This window comes from Dunckerocampus dactyliophorus, chromosome 8, assembly GCF_027744805.1.
Source record: "Dunckerocampus dactyliophorus isolate RoL2022-P2 chromosome 8, RoL_Ddac_1.1, whole genome shotgun sequence".
Classification (NCBI taxonomy): domain Eukaryota; kingdom Metazoa; phylum Chordata; class Actinopteri; order Syngnathiformes; family Syngnathidae; genus Dunckerocampus; species Dunckerocampus dactyliophorus.
In genome coordinates, this window is record NC_072826.1 from 7,396,277 (window position 1) to 7,415,038 (window position 18,762).

Below are 18,762 nucleotides of genomic sequence, written 5' to 3' on the forward strand. Positions count from 1 at the left end.
TGGACTGTTTACGCAGCAAACGTCAGACATTTGCCAAGATATGCTCTGCGAAAAGTGTCTGTCACAGAGCTGCACGCTGACTGAATATTGTGACGTCACCGTAGTTTACCTTAGTTAAGGTAACTTTGCAAGGTGAAACTCCTTTGCAACAGTGGAATTATTTGAGAAATCAATTTGGTGAAGGTAAGTGCTGTGCCTTTATAGTTTCAACAAATCTTTGATAATCTATCAACCTGCCAACACAATAGCTTCATTTTAATACACAAATACTGGTATACAATGTTGTTTTTTTAATGACTGAGAAGTAATTAAAAATATATGTTTATATGTATTTTTTATTAGATTTCGTGGGACTTAACTAGTGTGTTACAAATACAACAGCATCTGACAGAATGTAATGACATTGATTTTCTTATCTGTTTGCTTCTAGTCTCCTGTTGCTCGATTCAGTGCCTGGCTGACTTTGTCGAATCTGACAGCCAAGCCATTCGTGGAGACTGAAAGACATTCTGATTGGAAAGTTTGTGTGCTTTGACTGACTGATTCAGCGATGTACAGCAACAGAGAGCTGGTAGTGTTTTATGTAAACTACAAACTCACACAGAGGGAATACCCAACGCCTATGCTGATATCGGAGGATGCCACTTTAGAAAGGGAGAGCGACAAAGCCCCAGATGCACCTGATGATAACAGCTTGTTGGCCAATGATGGGACAAGCGGTGACCAGCTGCAGACACCATCGTGCCCACATGGCGACATAGAGGTGGTAAAAACAGCTCTGCGGTACTCAGTTGACAGGTTTGAGCTGCTTTTTGCACAAAGGTTCAGTGACCTCGACTCATACATTGACATGTGTGACACCACCTATGAGAGCTTTAAGATGACGATGGATCAGGTGTTTAAGGACGGCATTAACTGGGGACGTATAGCTGGCCTTTTTGCCTTTGGGGGCATCATTTCTGTGAAATGTGCAGAGAGAGGCCTGAGTGACCTGGTGCACTGCATTGTTGACTGGATGACTTGCTACCTGGATGAGCACATCAATCCGTGGATACAGAGCCATGGCGGCTGGGTGAGTATGACATCACGGATAGATGTTATACAATACTGTTAGATATTATTATTACACTTTTAGATTCAGTCTAATGGTTCAGTGTATTGTCAGTCTAATTGCTTCCCACAGAGGCCTTCACAATACACACACACACCCCACACGCGTTTCAGAGCTGCACAACACTTACATTCAATTGATGGAAAAATACTGGGAGTCACAATGGATGCATTGTTTTCACTCACACAAGCTTAACTTTTCACTTTCTAGAGGGGCGTGCCAACGGCTATACAGACTCTGTACTTTCATTCTGGACTCTTTAGTAATGATAAGAGTCCAGAGCTGTAACCAAATATATTGCTCTTATTTAATACAATTTGAAAATGTTTTAAATTGTGTGATCATTGACTACTTCCCCGATAGCAACACGGTCCAAAGTATAATTTCAAAATGGCTCTGATATCAAATGTTATCAGAGCTCCGGCCACCTGTTGTTTCAGCCCAATTCTACTTGTACTCACGTCTTGTAACTGCGCATCCCTCTCTCCCAAATCCAGGACTACTTCGCCAAGATTTTCCTGGGGAGTGCTGCAGCAGAGGTCACAAGGCAATCAGAGGAGGGTGTGAGGCCATGGATGCTAGCTGGAGGGACTGTACTCACAGGAGCATTGTTCGGCATGCTTGTGTGGAAGCTCAAGTGAAGGAACTCCATGCGTATATAAAATAACCCTAAGCCCATGGGTGTATCCATTTTAAAGAAAGCACTGTTTAAGTAAAACTGCTATCCTGATTCAGCAACTTCAGCAGCGGACATACTGTGTACCTCGTGTATACTTTTGCACTGGATAGTATCAATAACATCGACCAATTTAACTGTTTAGGTAGGCAGAGACCACATTGTACACACTATTTGCTGTGTCGGATGGTGAGTTGACGAATAATTAATATAATTTATGACTAAAAAATAAAAGCAGATGGATTTACGGGTATTAACTTCACTATATATTACTGTAGTTGTAGTTTTATAATGGGGTGGAGCAGGGATGCAAAATACGCAGTTGTGTTAATATTTTTGTTACCTGATTGAGCCTCATACGGTAGTTCTTAATAATATAAGCTTTCTTTGGTTTCTCAAGTGCTTTTCTTTGTGTCAATATGAGCTGAAATTTTATAGACCAGAAGGTGAGATTTTCATTTTTTTATTCTCAGACAATGTGCGTCATATCACTAAGTGACAAAATACAGTACTGTATATTGCAAACCATTTAAGTGCAGTGCAGTATAAAAGGAAGAGTTCATTTTTGTGTTTGGTTTGCTGTTATGACGCAGTTCATCATGACAGTATGTTTAGATAACTGCAGTAACTCGCATAAAATCTCTATTTGTGATTTTCCCCATGTTTTATTAGATAATCATCCAGTAAAACATGCAGGGGATAGTCTAAATTATAACATTAAAGAGTTTGTCCAGTAGGGTGCGCTCCTCTACAATGTTTACAACAGCTGAATTGACTCGAGTGGGAAGGTTTTCAAAATTTTGTCCAACCAATTCAGGACACCAAGCAAGCTTTTTTGAGTAGACCTCCTAAAATGAGTCATGTTTGTGACTGAAGTGTTACTGATCCATGTCATTATCATTCTGCAAAGTTTTCATTGCAAGGCCCCACAGAGTTACACTGGAAGTAAAGTTGCCTTCACTGGACCTGTACGAGCCACTGTTGGACCGAATAGCCCCCGTTAAAGAGGCACAGTGATTGTCTTGAAGAGGTAGGTAGGGCTTTGCCACCAGACCTCTTCCCATCTCACTTCCCAAAGGTCCGGTTTCCACATAGGGCCCATACACGACTTCTTGAGATAGTTGTGCTTTGGGCAGCTTCATATGATCAGAGCCAGGCAACGATGTGCTCCTCTCCTGGTGGGAGGATGAGAGGAGATGATGGGGAACGAGGGAGCGCAGCTCTGGAAGGGAGGTTGGGGTAGATGCTGGGCTGAGCTGGATGTCCAGAGGTGAAGGAGTAGGTGGTGAAGGCTTCTCAGGTCCTGTGTGAGGCATCAGTGCAGGAAAAGGTTGCTCACTTGTAGTGACAGTTTTAGTCAGCGAGGAGTCTGCATCTGCACTACGAGTCTGGTCGGAGATGATTGTGACGTCGACATCAGTTGGTGCACCCTTGCAGTGCATGTTGCTGTGTTTCCTCAGCATGGCTGAACGGGTGAAGCTTTTTCCACAGGTGGTGCAGAGGTAGGGTTTTTCTCCGGTGTGTGAGCGGATGTGACGCTGCAGATCCCCTGATCCAATGAAGCACTTCCCTGCACAGGTGGGTATCACATTGTAGAGTAACAGAATGAAAGTGATGCTTTTCAAACAAGATGTGGACCTACCACATGTGGCACAACTGTGTGGTTTCTCGCCAGCGTGGCAGGCTTTGTGCTTCAGAAGTTTCCTGTGTGTGTTGAAGGATTTTCCACACTGGTCACAGGTGAACATCTTGTCTGTGGCATGTGTCCTCTTGTGTTCTTTGAGATTGCTCAAGTTGTTAAATCCTAACAAAATGACAGTGCAAGCTGTATGGTAGTTAGGGTGGCATTTCAGCGTCCCTCTTCAGATATAGTTATTAAAAGAGAAGACAAATGATGTGTATAGTACATCTCTTAGTGGTTACGCTCGTGTGACTTACCTCGACCACATATATCACACAGATGTGGCTTTTCTCCTGTGTGCACTACTTTGTGACGGTGGACATCACCAGATGCAGTGAAGCTGGTTAAGAAATATGAAATTAGTCCTTTTGATTCATAACCAGTAACAAATTTACTGCAACAATAATTCTATGCATATTTTAAACTCAAGTCTAGTTCCCAAATGTGATCATGCATACTTCCTTGTTGCATAAATGTGCAAGTTTGTGTTGATAGTCAAAAACACTTCCAGTCAGAATCCCTCGTTTATGGCGGCTAGTTGGTTCCAGACCCGACCGTGATAAGCCAATTTCCGCAAAGTACAATTCCGTATTTATAAATAGAATATTTTGAGTCATAGCATAGAAAACCTGTTTACGACTTTCTAAATACGCTTTGTAAAAAAACATTATTGGAGGCTTCCAGACATGAAATAATACCGCTGTAGCCACCCAATATAGTAGACATAAGAGAGAATATGCCATTAAGACTCGTGACGTTGGGGGTTCAGAGTTCAGTTTCATCTTGCCGTGGGTTACGGCCGCAACAGCATCCCGTGTTTTTATTAGGGATTATTGTGCCTATTGTGAGTCAATTCAAACCTGCAATAAAAGCCTGTTGTTCTGGCGATCAAGTCTGGCGTTTGTGTCTCACTTAACATTACAGTAACATTACTGACACCTAGTGACCAGTGTAGAATACTACAAATCATTCACAGCGTCTTTGAATGCATCTTTTGAAGGCCATAAATTTGTATTATAGTTCATTTAGCAATTCCAATGCTTTAAAATGCTTAAGTTAGGCAAAAACAGAACATTAGCTTAAATATGCACGTTTTGACTAATAATAGGCCACAATCAAACACGAAACAGCATGATTTATGAATATATTTTTTGAAAAATCGTGATAGAGTGAAGCCGCAAAAATTTGAACCACGAAGTGGGATGACGGTACACATCATGGGAATGAAAGTCATAAATTAATGATCTGTGAATTGTTCTTTCTCTGGGGGAACAGAATAATCGAGAGCACAAGTTTGAATTTATTATGGATTTGCTCTTTTTTAAAAATCATTCAAAGTGTACATTCCATGCGTATGTGTCCGTAAACTTCGACCAGAACTGTAGGCATTAAAAAATGTAAATGAGTGGGAGTATTTACCTTTTGCCACATAACTCACAGATATAAGGTTTCTCTCCAGAATGTCGCCGTAAGTGCGTCTGTAAATTTCCAGCCTGGGCGCAAACGACAGGCCTGCTTAGCAGTACAATCTTAGAAATGTTCATGCAATTTAGGATGCGTTAACGTGATCCTACCTGTGAGAAGTTCCTCCCACAAATATTACACTCAAATGGCTTCTCACCTGCAAAAAACAAACACAATCATAAAAATGAATTGATGTTATAACGCCATGGTGAGCCAGGTGATTAGAAACACTTACCTGTATGTGATCGTTTGTGCATCTCCAGGTTGCTTGGGTGTTTGAAGATTTTCCCACATATGTTGCAGCAATATTTGTGTCCCGTTTGCTGTGGTGGTTCTGCCACAGTCTGCAGACCTTGCTCCTCTTGGTTTACAGGTGATGGTCTGGGAATTTCAGCATCTGATGGGGTCTTAGTTGTATCTTCCCTTACAGTGACAAGATCATCATGTGTTTCTTGAGCCCCAATCTGCACCGCAGAATCTTCTTGGTGAGTATCTTTGGGGCAGTTAAGGATGGGTTCGCTGACTGATTCTGCAAACATTTCCTCTAAAGCCTTCTGAGAACGCAGGTAGTTGTATTTCTTAAGGTACACAGTCTTCTTTGGACGCACTGGCTTACTCAGCACGGAGTCTGCATGGTCAGAGCTGGGAGTGTTCAAACTATCAGAGGGTGTCAGTGCAGAAACATGGTTCTTGTCACCTGCCAAGGGTGTGCATGAAGCGTTAGGCTGAACCGTGTTTCCTGTGCACACAGGTGAGTGATTTCCTCCATGACTGACCCCGAGTTGACACTGTGACTCCTCCACCACAACCGAAGGGCCTGGGCCCTGATTTGAGGCCTGAATTTGTTTGAAGTACTGCTTACTGTAGAAATTACGGAGCTTGTAGCCATGGACCAGCTGCTTTTCTACAGGTGCCTGGGTGCTGCTAGCTGAGTCGCAGCTTGAGTTGCTGTTAGGCACAGAAACTGCCATTCTTTTGGCTTGCTCCATGAAGCCAGGCCTTGGTACTTCAGAGGGACAGTGGAGGTCAACATCATTAGGAAGGCTGCTTCCCAGGAGGCAATCATGTTCTGAAGTCAGCATGCTTGGCAGAGAAAATGATGGGATTTCCACAGGTGGGGGGCAAGGCTTGAGGAAAGTGTTACACATGCTTTGAACATTAGGAACTTGCAAACATTGAGCAATGTCAAGGAGTGCTTGCACGTTATCTTGGTTGACGTCAAGATGGGAGGTGTACATGTAGTCCAGTATTTGGCCAATGCCACCGACATCCTGGATAACCAAGTTAAACACTTCGTTTTTTTGACTCGGGGCATTCTGGAATAAAGACCTGGAAAGATCAGAGAAGCAGAACATTTTAAAAGCTGCACTTCCATTACTCATTTAAATTTAATTCCTGATCATCACGTGGATTTAAAAAGAAAAAGCTGTAGCCTACAAAATACTGCAGTGATGAATAGTTTCAGATGGATGGATGTTATGAAGGATGCATTGAATTGCAGCTTATTTCTTTAAACGTGAAGGTGAAAAGATGTGAAAACTGTGTTTTCAAATTACGAAGAACCACAACCTACTCTTTTGTAGCTCGTTTTGGTGTTGTCCTTTGCATTTAGGAGGGCCAAATCAAGAATTGTTTTGCACTACTAAATTGTTGTTGATGCATGCCAATACAGCCTTTGAAAACTGCATAAAACATACCTGAAATAGGAGCTGAAAGCAGCCAGGACATTTTTGTGGGCTTTGAAACAAACTCCTTTGACCACCAGCATGCAGTCACAGAGCATTCCCTGAATCCTTTGCTCCTGGAGCTGCTGCAGCAGGTAGGAGCTGTGGCTAGAAAGGGTGTCCATGCTCACTTACCCGACAGACGCACTGAGTCATAAAGCTGGCCAAAGAGATACATATTCATGTTAGTCAAGTGCTTCCGATTGTTGGAATACAGCCACACTGATTGTAACGTGTAGAAGTAAATGCACTATCCTCATACTTCTGCATCCACAAATAACGCACAAACAGCTAGCATGCTAACTACGAAGCTTTGCTAGAAAACCACGCAGGTCGAAATGACTGACGTGGTATAGCGCTAAATCTCACCAGTTAGTTACCTCGTCGGAATTAAATATAACTTGATATTGCTCTTTTAACACATACGTTTACTGAATACCTCTTATTTGGATGGGCCACTGCTCCACCCGTGCAGTTGCCTCACTTCCTGGTACAGTTAGCATTTAAAAAAAGATAAGTACTCAAGGAATTTTGTTACACCGCAGTTATGATAATCCGTATTGTAGTTTACAAAGTTTATTTGCATGCCATGGAAATAACAAGAACTTTATAGATAAAGCGCTGACATAAAGTTGCCGTCAAAGGCCGGAACATTGTTTGTATTATATGCACACGCACGGACGACTATTTGTGTCGGACACCCAGCACTGGCGTGGTAAGGTAGCTGTGTTTTGAAAATGGGATCGAACTGGGTGTCAGTGTAATTATTTTTTTTCTACAGGGCACACTTAATTAACATCGTCGTTTTGATACGTCCACATTGTTTTATTTGGACATTTAATTTTGAGTAACGGTAGCAACCAGTTTCGGTTTAGCTCAGTTCATAACTGGGCTGTGGATACTTGCAACTGCAGTTTCCGAATTGCATCCAAAACAGTTTTTATATTCCTGGGACTACCAGGAATTGGTGAGTCTGTCGATTAAAGCACGCATAACAGGCAGAGGAGTCGTTCAGCATGGTGTTCTTCACATGCAATGCCTGTGGGGACTCCCTGAAAAAAGCCCAGGTGGATAAACATGTGATGAAGTGCCGTGGCTGCCAGGTTCTATCCTGCATCGACTGTGGAAAAGACTTCTGGTAAACATTTATGCTCTTTTTCAACATACTTTGATTTACTACTACTACTGCACTTGCACAGTCTATAAGTAGTCTTGGTGTCCGTTTTGAAGGGGCGATGACTACAAAAATCACCTGAAATGCATCAGTGAAGACCAAAAATATGGAGGCAAAGGCTATGAAGCAAAAGCCAAAAAAGGGGATGTGAAACAGCATCAGTGGATCCAGGTAAACAACCCATTTGCTTTAACTTCCGTAATTTGTTTTCTAATATGATCATCCTATCACTGAAGACGATTCATGAAGCCATGAATAAGCCTGGAGTCAGTCCGAAGCTGAAAGAGGTGCTCAAGCAAGTCAGTACATACGACAATGTCCCGAGAAAAAAGGCAAAGTTTCAGGTTGGTACTGCTTAACGCATTGCTGGTTTGGAAGTGTGATAAAATGGTTTGTTTTAGTTGAGTGTTAGTCATGTTGATGAATGTGCCTCCAAAGTAGCAGGGGCTTGCCTCTATGTACTAATCACCTTGAGATTTTCCACCAGAACTGGATGAAAAACAGTTTAAAGATCGCCAACTCAAGTCTACACGAACAAGTGTGGGGCATCCTCAATTCAGTTGCTGACAATGTAAGTAATTGTAAATGTTTGCCGAATACCTGGACACATCATATATGCATAGTCAGCGCAAAGCGACTATGATAAAGAACTCCCTTACTATTGTTTTTGTTTCATCACTGATCACAACATATTTAAACTTTAGCTAATTACTGTACTTCTATTTTTATTGCTGAGGCAAGTGCCATCATATCTAACATGTCAGCACACAACTGGATTTCTGACATAAATTCCTTTGATCTCCATTACTTTTTTAATAATCTTGACAGCCCTCTGATGTGCCCCAGAAGAATAAAGAACTTAAGGAGATGACAACTCAAGTCGAAGTAGACGGTGATATGAAAGAAAAGCAGAATGGCCACTTGGACACGAAGAAGAAGAAACTTTCCAAACAAGAGCGTAAAGAGATGCGTCGACAGGAAAACGGGGGCAATGCAATAAAAACACAAGTGTCTATGGCTGAGGAGGAGCAGACAACCAAAAAGAAAAAGGGCCGAAAGAGAGTGCGAGGTTGTGAAGATGATGGAAATGAAGATGCCAATGATGCTTCTGATCAAATGTACAGAAAGAAACTGAAAAGTGAGTTAAAGGTCTACACATATGTGGATCATTTAATACTGATATTTTCAGTCACCTTCACTGTACACATGACTGAAGGATTTATGAGCTATTAAAGTGCTTTTTCCAATTTCTTCCAGCGGACCAAAAAGGAGAGGCTGCTGACATATCTGAACAAAGTGATCATCTACCAGTTGCCCAAGGTAACGTGTCAACACAGCTGCAATTCATTCATTCACGCTGTTTCATTGCGGGTTGCTTTGGGACCATCGATTTCGTACATACTACATAGAATGGTCAGACCAATGACTATGACCAATGTGGTTGTAACGCTGCATTACAATACCATTACAGTTCTGCAGCTGAACTGTAAGCCGTTTCTATCATGTGAGTGTCTGCAGTCGTCTTAGTGTTCTTAGTTTGATGACCGTACATGTTACAGAATGCTACTAGAACTCCGCTAGCTCTTTATATTTCTGTGGAGGAGTGTATGCGAGCACAATCAGATGTCTGGGATTGGACACCACTTCATTTTTGTTGAAATATTGCTTGCCTCACCCCCATCACCTTATGTGTTAGGGTTATCAATAAATGCCGTACTCAGTGTATTTTTCTGGGTATTGTGCTCAACACACTTATGGTGGAAAACTAAAATAATTTTTACCTCCGCCAAGGAGGTTATGTTTTTGTCGGTGTTTATCTGTTTGTTTGTGTTCAAAATAACTTGAAAAGTTCGAAATGGATTTGGTTGACATTTTCAGGAAGTGCCGGAAATGGGATATGGAAGGGCTGATAAAATTTTGGGGGTGATCCAGATCACAGTCTGGATCCAGGAATTTTTTAAAAAGGATTCTTTAACATTGGGAGAGAGGACCATTTTCGGCATTTGTGCATATACTGTAACTCCACAAAAACTGGTCAGAGCGCTTGGGGAAAAAAATACAGGACAAGTTTCAAACAGGTTCTACAAAATATCAAAGACTGATCCAGATAATGGAATTATTCCTGATACTATGATCCAGAATAAGAAAAAATAGTGGACCTTTGGAATTTTCATCATAGGAAGACATTAAATTAAGCTAAAAACAAGCAACAAGCACCATTTTGTGTGTGTGTAAATAGTCAAAACACTGTGGAATCTGGAGTGTGCCAACGGATTTGTTGTATCTTCAAAAGCTCTGGAGTTTTTTGTGAATAACGACTGAACTAATATTGATATCATTATGAATCCCATTGCTAATTATACGTTTCCATGGTCAAGGAATCTAAATATGTAGATAACATAATATATGTAACATAACTAATATTTATGGTGTAAATCACAATATGGGGGAACTATGGCGCTTGGCGGAGGTCTGCGCTCTGAGTGCTTTTCTAGTTTATAAAGCCACTTGGGGCAGGGGATAGAATTATTTTTTTTTAATAAACTCTCCAGCTCACAAGTGTTTTTGTACACCTCATAGGCAATTTCAAATGGAAAGAAACGATCAAGGCAGTATTGAGAAATTCGCCCGACCAGGAATTGCCAGTGAAGAAACTCAGGAAGAAGGCAAGATGTCCCTTTTGATTACAGCTTGTTTTAACAATGTTTCGAGAACATCATTGAACATTTTTTTGGTATCGACATGAAATGAAATCCTAGATTTCCTTCTGCAGGTTCTGGCTGCATACTTCACAGTCACTGGTGATGGAAATTTCAAAACAAAGGAGGAGGTCCTTGGACTTTTTAACAAGAAAATCAACAATAACCCAAAGTTTAGAGTTTTGAAAGACAGAGTAAGTCTTATAAAATGAACTAGCACGTCACACCTTTTTATGTAAGGACATGTATGTTGATTCAAGCCTTTTGCCATTGTGCTGCAGATTAAATGATTTTCTAACATAATTACTTTGTGTGATCACTTTCAGTAGTTTAGCGATTACAGGGGCCACTGTCACCACATTACATTAGAGTGTGTTATTGGTTGCTTCGTGCAGAAAATGACAATTGTGAGAGTTGGCCGCCTCGCTCAACATTCCAAAACCATGGCAAGGCTGGGAAAAGGTACCTTATCTGTGGGATTGGATGTTGCTGTGGGGGGGAAGGGGTGCACCTGTAGTGAATTTGACTCTCACACGAGACGACGTTAATGCACATTCCTCGGCATCCAGAACAAGGTTCACTTGGCCAGCGACACAGAAGCTCCATAGAAGATGGAGATGCGTGGTGGCAGCCTCAGGTGAAATTCGGATGTTGTCTGATTTTCCACTGTTGGAATGAGGAACACACACACACACACACACACACACACACCAGTAACTACAGCAGGAAATATGCTTTATGAAGCTCTGCTAATCCCAGCAGGTTAAACACTGATCCTCATTCATCACTGTGCTTACCTGAAATTGTATATTGTATACTTTGGGTCTTAGGTGAGCTGTTACTCAAGTTTGCAAGTATTAAAAGAGTATTTTCTGTGCCACGTGAGGTGCAGTATTAGTTAATGCTTATGTTTCAACACTGACCGCACCGGATACACCAGAAAAACGGAATCTTAGCCTCACTTTTGTATTTCTTGTAAGATTACAAGACTAATATGTGACTTCCAATGTTTTGAACAAGTCTCCCCTAAACTAAAATTGATAGTTATTTTGCTGAAGTTATTTAACTTGCACTTCGTTACACTTTAGGATTTGTATCCTATTACTGTACCTATTTGCTGCAACAGGTACAGTTTGTAACAGCTAATATTGATCAACCATTTTAATGTGGCTAACTTAATAATTTTAGGGTTTAAAAGAAGAGGGGGGAAAACAAGGGATAGCCACAGTGTTTCCAGCTATGCCAGTGGTTCTCAATTATTTTCTGTCATGCCCCCCCAGGAGACTTTTTTTTTTTAGCCTCCCACTCGAATTGGAATACTATTAAGAACCTGATCATATTTACTATATAACCTGTACAAACCACTGCATGAGTTGCTGGCACCAGCATTCCACATACTATCACCTGATTATCAACAGAGATTATTCAAATGCGCTGAGCTAACATCTGAAACCACTTCAAGTCATTTCCATGTTAAATTAAACACACGGCCTCCCAGGGGGCCCACTCCACTATTTGAGAAGCACTGAGCTAAGCGTACAGTAATCTAATGTGGTCAATTTTAGCATTGTTGAAAATATTGCAAATTCCTGATCAGTATTATATAAGTTCCTAACAGCATGTCTTTACCTTACTGGAAAGGTTTTAATTGAGGGAAATGGGGCAAAGGTAACAGCTGTGTCAGGTTCTTGCCAAGATCATGTAAAGATGTTCATTGAAAATATATGGAATGCAACCTCCAACTAGCTACACATTACACAACGTTTGATAAATGGCAGATATTATGTCCTTAAAAGACTCCTCTATAACGATATTCATAATTATCTTTTAACCCAAATATTTACCCTATATTATTATTATTATTATTAGGCCCTTTTACAATGATGAAAAATGCAAGGAGCTGGACTTCTTTCATGAAAAACTGTCGCTCTAAAACACGTCATAAAACGCGCCTCAAAATACCGGAAATGCTTTCAAACAGCCGTACTTTGGAGAGATAGCTGCATGATGCTGAATGACAGTGAGCTAGTAGCGCTGAGAAACAGATTCAAGAAAGATGCCGAGTTACTCATGCAAACAACAACCACCTCAACCGACGAAGACAAGAGTAAGTGGAAATTTAATATATCTTGGCTTAGCTTCTTGCTACTTGTATAGTTGGAAAGTACAGCTAGCTGCTAGCTCAATAGTTGTCTATGGTTAATTAGCTTCCACGAACTGTACTGTGTATATAACTGCAGTTCCAATTGATTATCTGTCTGGTTAGCATGTGGACATAGCGATGATGGCAAGTTACTTTATGCCCTGAACGGCAGTGCCATGTCTCGCCAACACCCCCCCACCAACAAAGCAGAAACCGTTAACTCGTCAACACCTTGCATGATGTAGCCAAGAGTCCTTGACCAAAGTAATGCCATAAATCCCTCTCCCCCAAATCAACAGGAAGTAATAACAAAAACTCCAAAGAAGTTTTGTTATTCTGTAAGAAAAGTCAAGGCCCTTCTGGTCATGGTGACTCATTGCGTCTGCAAGGCGACATTACGGTGGCTGATCGGGGCAAATGCACAGCAGGGTCGAAACAGATCCACATCCAAAGACACACGAACGTTGTAAAACAAAGGCAAAGGGCGAATGTTCCAGTCACAAACTCTGCAAGATGAAAAACAAATGCCACACACACATATTTGTCAACAATATTGAAAGACAAGCCATATGTAGTATTCTGGTCACTATTTGGTGTCAGTAATGTTACATTACCTGTATTGAGTCCGACATGTCAAAAAAAAAAAAAAGTTCACCTACCATTCCGTTTGGCAGTGGTATGTTTTTGGTTTCTTACTTTGTCCTCCTTCTCCACTCAGTTTCAAACTTATTCCTAAGTTTAGAGTAAATAAATTGGAGGCTTGGTAGATTGCTGTTGTTAAAGCAGCGGCCGCAATGTGGTGTTTTTTTTTTTTTTAATGCCATGCGATGACCCATATTATGTTCGAAATACTACCTGATATATTTAGGTTGTTAAAAAACGTTTAAGAAGGCCATAAGCAGATTTTCTCTGCTCTAACTACGAAAATATTTCATGTATTAATATTGAATCCTACTTTGTGGATATTCACCTATTGCGGGCGGGGCTGGAACCAATTAACTGCGAACCAGGAGTGACTGTACTGTCAAATTTTACAGCTTATTGTCTAAAGACATAAAGAAAAATGTACCGTTTAATTCAGTCTCTTCAAAAAGTCAGCCAACTTTGTTCGAGGCATCTCGCTCATGTCTTTTAAAGATGAACATCGCTCAGGTCTGGCTCCCCTGATAGCCTGGGAAACTTGCAGCATTTCTCAGGCGTTTTGGGGGTTTGTGTGTGTTTTTGGCATCCATCCATCCATTTTCTATGCTGCTTATGCTCATTAGGGTCGCAGGGGTATGCAAGAGCCTATCCCAGCTGACTTCTGGCGAGAGGCGGGGTACACCCTGGACTGGTCGCAAGCCAATCGCAGGGCACATATAGACAAACAACCATTCACACGCCATTCATACCTATGGACAATTTAGAGTCGCCAATTAACCTGACATGCATGTTTTTGGACTGTGGGAAGAAACTGGCGTACCCAGAGAAAACTCGCGCACGCCCGGAGAGAACATGCAAAACTCCACACAGATGCCCATGCGGAAATTTGAACCCATGTCTTCCCGATCTCCTGACTGTGTGGCCAACATGCTAACCACTCGACCACCGTGCGGCGTGTTTTTGGCATTTGCAGCATTTTTTCCTTTTACATGTGTTTTTGATCCTGAAGCGTTTATGTGATTGCAGCATTTTTAATTTGCAGCACTTCCATTACTTTCATGGTGTTGGTGTGTTTTATGTCACATGAATCCATCATTCATTTTTGTGAATTGAAAATGAGCTGAGCTGCTCAGTGCAAGTGGGTTCGGTACCAGCTTGAACAGTGAACAATGTCACTTTTGAGGCCCTCACTGGCAAATATCCAGCAATTCTTGATTGTTTTTCCTGTTGGCGAACACTGAGTCAGCACTGTAACATAACACACGGGATCACCGTCTCTAATTCATTGGCCATCTCTGCCAGTGTAGACAGATAATGTGTAATAAAAGCAACAGAGCACAGATTTCATCAGCGGACATGTCGTCTTTATTAAATGCCGGTGTATTGCAGTTTACACCTATCAAGCGGTTCTTCTGACAAAACACTTTGGCATAGTTTATCTTGTACGTGAGGTGAGCCAAACAGGATCACTTCCACTAAAGATTTTTAGGCCACAGGGTTCATTGTGAAATGCATAGAGCGGATCAGCATATTCAGGTCTTCAGCAGCCAGCAACTGCCCGTGATATGTTTAATCCAGGTAATCAGTGTAAAATAGAAATAAATACTCTCTAAGGCACCTCAAAGAAAGTTGATCGCATTCACCGCAAAAATAATTTTTTCTGTATTACATGGAAAAGTGCTTTGTAACATTTGTAGTGCCCCTTCTCTACCTGTATTCAGTGTGGTACTTTCCTGAACATTCACTTAACAAAATACAAGAGTTCCAGCGTTTGTAAGGATGAAAGAAGTACACCCTTGTATGCTCACAAAAACTTACTGCTTCTCAAGACCATTACGAGAAACTTAAAAAAAAAAAAAATTAGCTCGTGTTGCACATGTAATGTCGCCTGGAGTGTTTTTTTTTATTATTATTATTTATGATCGGTTATCGGAGCTTAGGATTTAGCAGTGTTACGTCTATCCATCCATCCATTTTTGTATTCAGTTTCTCCTCCGTATGACATCATAATTCCTCTTGTCGGCCCGATAATTATCGTCCTGATATTTATTGTGCACCCCTACTATTTTGGATTATCTTCATTTGCTTTCAATTTCAGGTGAAGAAAAAGGTGCCAGACCTCTCCCTCGAATTAACAAACACTCTGTTTTCTGGATTGTGGTCTCGATAACTGTTACCTATTATGTGGATTTCTTTCGCAACATCATCGAAAATGAAAGCATCCACAGGTACAGTAATTACCTATTGAGACTGTATTCAGCCTTTTTCATTGTTAACCTTTAACTGTGTTTTCAGTTGGTGGCTCAATGTGGGACTGCTGCTCCTCGGAATTTGTCTGTGCCTGGCCATGTTTTGTATTGTGTACCTGGAGGGGTTCAGAGGCATCCAGCACTATGATCAAGAGTACCCAGCTATCCCTCCTATCACCACCGCTGCATTTATTGCAGCATCTTGCAGGTACACAATTAAAATGAATGAAACGAAATATGTTGAAATCCCAAGCCACTAACCAGAAACAGGAGACTCGTCAAAAGCCTATTCCTACTCTTATATAAAATATATGCAATATATGTATAAATGTACATGTATAACGCAACAGTTCAGTTTTTATTGAATCATTTTGTGATCAACAGTACAGTATATAACCCAGTATAGAAATAGCAGAGGTGTTGCTTGACTGTATTTGTAATGTGCAGTCTTTGTTCTAGTTACTGTTTTATCCATCATGGACAAGTGTAATGTTTGACATGTTTCTCTTGCAGTTTTAACATAGCACTCTGGCCTGTCTGGTCCTTCTTCACTCCGCTCATCCTTTTCACACAGTTCATGGGTGTGGTCATGTTCATATCTTTGCTTGGATGAATGAGACAGGTGAGTCATGTTTCTAATGTTTTTTTTTAGGGCCGGAATCACGGAATTTGCCAATTAAAACAGAAGTCTATACGTGGAATCTCACAGAAATTGACATGTGAATGAAATGCTGTCATCGTGAGAAGGAACGTTTGTGTGGGGAAGTATCGCATCTTCTTCCGCCGTGTGTAGCACATACGTAAACACGATGAAATCCCATTTTTTTAAAATGTGGTTCTTGACTTTACGAAAAGAATGCGACTTGTTAATGTGAACGAGTCCAGGAAGTGCCGTGCATGCTCAATAGCACGACTTCACATAAACACACACCATGTGCTTACGGAAGTAAAGCTTGCTGCAGTGTGTGCTCTCCTTATCGCGTTTGTGGCAATTTCAAGGATTTTCTGCAGCAGGAGTCAATATTTTCTTAACCAAATGATTCCGTGTAGGAGATTAAGAAGAAAGAGGGCAAGTTTTTGGCTATGGTAGTTTGTGGAGAAATTGTTGCAACGTCTGTTCCGAGGAGCGTGTGGGTGGCAGGAATGGTAGGGTGTTTCTGTGAACTGCATGCTTCACTGACACTTTTTATAAATAATTTTCAAATGACAAGCAGAACTTTTGCCTACATTGGTGAGTACCTTTTATTGAAGTCTCGTATGGTAAACCACGCCCTTCTGTGATGTTTAGATTGGATATATGCAGCCTGACCTGACCAGACTGCAGTAGATCGGACAAATATCACATTTATATCTACAGTACATACAAACGAGGCCTGAGTCACATTTGGAAAAAATGGAATTGTACTGTTCACACGGACTGGAAACAGATACAGGTCACATATGAGCAAAAAAATGGGAATTGAAGTGCAATGTAAACGTAGCCATAGGCCTTCCTTCATTACCGTGGTAAGTGTTCCTTCTTTAACTATAATTGTGCTCTGTGTCCCAGTAATGCGTGACAATGACGAAACCATGAAGTATTACAAGAACGGTGAAGCAGCTTGAAGGAATCCAGCTATTCTTCCTTTTTTATTAAGGTGATATGAACATTATGACTATTCTATGAGTCATGTGAAGACTGCATTGTTGAAACATATGTTAAAAAGAGTGCTTAAATGCTTTTTAAGATTTGGCTGAGAAGCAATGTTTGTGTTTAAGAATGTTACTTCTCCATTAAGTGCTATTTTTAAACTTCTATATCTACTTTTGATATCTATAAACTGCTAACAAGAACCCTTTCTAAACCTTAAAAATGTCTTTTAATTGTATGTCTGCATCAAATCCATTAAATTTGAATTGGAAACCAATATTGCAGGATGTTTTGGTGAAGATCACTTATTTTTGCTACGACACGAACCTTCATGTGACTTTCTTCTCTATTGTGAATAAATGTGAAATTCTCTTGGAGATAAAGTATCTATTATTTGCAGATGTGCCTCGCCACATTGCGGTTCATATTTCGCAGCTTCACTGTATCATGGTTTTTCCAAAAATAAATGAATAAATCATGCTGTTTCATTGTTGAATATGGCCTATTAGTAAAAAAAATTAATAAAAAAGGGCAAATTACACATTTTTTTCTAAATTAAATGTACTCAATTGGAACAATGAACATTGGAATTGTGATGATATGTAGTATTCTACACTGGTCATTAGGTGTCAGTAATGTTCGGTGAGGAACAGGACAAAGGCTTTTATTGCAGGTTTTAATTATGTCACAGCCACGGTAGTAAGAGTAATAACACGGGGTACTGTTAAGGCTGTTAACCCACTCCAAACTCAACTGTGAACCCCCAACATCACTTCCTGTCCTCCACACATCCGCAGCATATTTACTCAACACACACGAGCATGAGTTTTATATCTCAATGTCTTATTTTGTCAAATTATATCTACAATATTGAGTAATACAAATGTAAAGGTGACTATAGGGGTATTATGTTCTATCCAGAGGGTTCTAATGTTAAAAACTGAATTTAGAAGTTCGTAAACAAGTTTTCGATGCTATGAAAATATTCCATTAATAAAGGAGCCCTACTTCACAGAAATTCACTGATCACTATTGGGTGTGTAACCTTTTAATTGCGATAAAGGAGGGATTACTGTACGTGATAAAAATTGTAATTGAAAATTGCACACATCTAGTAAAACTTTTTTGGCTAAAACTATTTGTAATAATTGCAATTAATACAACTCTCCATTATTTAAAATATATTTGTTGAATTTGCCGTATGATTAGGTCATTTCTAAGTTCAAGTGCGTTGAACTTAAAAACAAAACAAAAAAGGTCTTTAAACCACTGTTGGTACTAAGGAACAAAAAACAAGCTAATCTAATCAGTTTGAAATACCATCAACAGGGTCAGATATAATCAGTGGCTCATTAAAGCGAACTGATACTGAGCGGATCTAGTTGCTTTTTTTCTGGACGTGATGATTTGCACTGATTGAGTCAATACAGTGCTCGTTGGATCACGTGGTCTCAGACTTCTCAAGCTTGTTTTGTGACGCTGGCGACGTAATTGTTACAGAAAGACGTGGGCGGGAAAACTGTTTTAGGTGTCAGCGATTTAAAACATTCACAATTCAACCGACTAACT

General features: G+C 40.5%; 4 protein-coding genes across 8 annotated transcripts; 3 read left to right on the top strand and 1 right to left on the bottom strand.

Annotated features, from left to right (window-relative positions):
* Position 1: 1 nt before the first annotated feature.
* On the top strand, positions 2-3,012 carry LOC129186448 (bcl-2-like protein 1). Its single transcript, XM_054784737.1, has 3 exons — positions 2-183; positions 431-1,072; positions 1,609-3,012. The coding sequence occupies exons 2-3, from the start codon at positions 551-553 to the stop codon at positions 1,750-1,752; spliced, it is 666 nt and encodes a 221-aa protein (XP_054640712.1). The 5' UTR covers positions 2-183; positions 431-550; the 3' UTR covers positions 1,753-3,012.
* On the bottom strand, positions 2,262-7,309 carry zbtb49 (zinc finger and BTB domain containing 49). 5 transcript variants are annotated; one of them, XM_054784725.1, is made up of 8 exons: positions 7,096-7,309; positions 6,630-6,816; positions 5,168-6,261; positions 5,043-5,089; positions 4,888-4,961; positions 3,726-3,808; positions 3,430-3,612; positions 2,262-3,357 (listed from the first exon to the last, which is right to left on the bottom strand). In XM_054784725.1, exons 2-8 carry the CDS (start codon positions 6,779-6,781, stop codon positions 2,666-2,668), a joined length of 2,325 nt encoding a protein of 774 aa, XP_054640700.1. In that variant the 5' UTR covers positions 6,782-6,816; positions 7,096-7,309; the 3' UTR covers positions 2,262-2,665. The 5 variants fall into 5 exon arrangements, with proteins under 5 accessions (XP_054640700.1, XP_054640704.1, XP_054640703.1 ...); XM_054784729.1 differs by having other exon boundaries at positions 7,083-7,309; XM_054784728.1 differs by having other exon boundaries at positions 7,037-7,309.
* Positions 6,534-10,826, top strand: lyar (Ly1 antibody reactive homolog (mouse)). Its single transcript, XM_054784731.1, has 8 exons — positions 6,534-7,794; positions 7,887-8,001; positions 8,067-8,174; positions 8,318-8,401; positions 8,659-8,968; positions 9,088-9,150; positions 10,411-10,496; positions 10,604-10,826. Exons 1-8 carry the CDS (start codon positions 7,673-7,675, stop codon positions 10,739-10,741), a joined length of 1,026 nt encoding a protein of 341 aa, XP_054640706.1. The 5' UTR covers positions 6,534-7,672; the 3' UTR covers positions 10,742-10,826.
* A 1,662-nt stretch (positions 10,827-12,488) lies between these two features.
* Positions 12,489-17,672, top strand: tmem128 (transmembrane protein 128). Its single transcript, XM_054784756.1, has 5 exons — positions 12,489-12,636; positions 15,413-15,542; positions 15,610-15,771; positions 16,077-16,185; positions 17,113-17,672. Exons 1-4 carry the CDS (start codon positions 12,534-12,536, stop codon positions 16,174-16,176), a joined length of 495 nt encoding a protein of 164 aa, XP_054640731.1. The 5' UTR covers positions 12,489-12,533; the 3' UTR covers positions 16,177-16,185; positions 17,113-17,672.
* Positions 17,673-18,762: the final 1,090 nt, after the last annotated feature.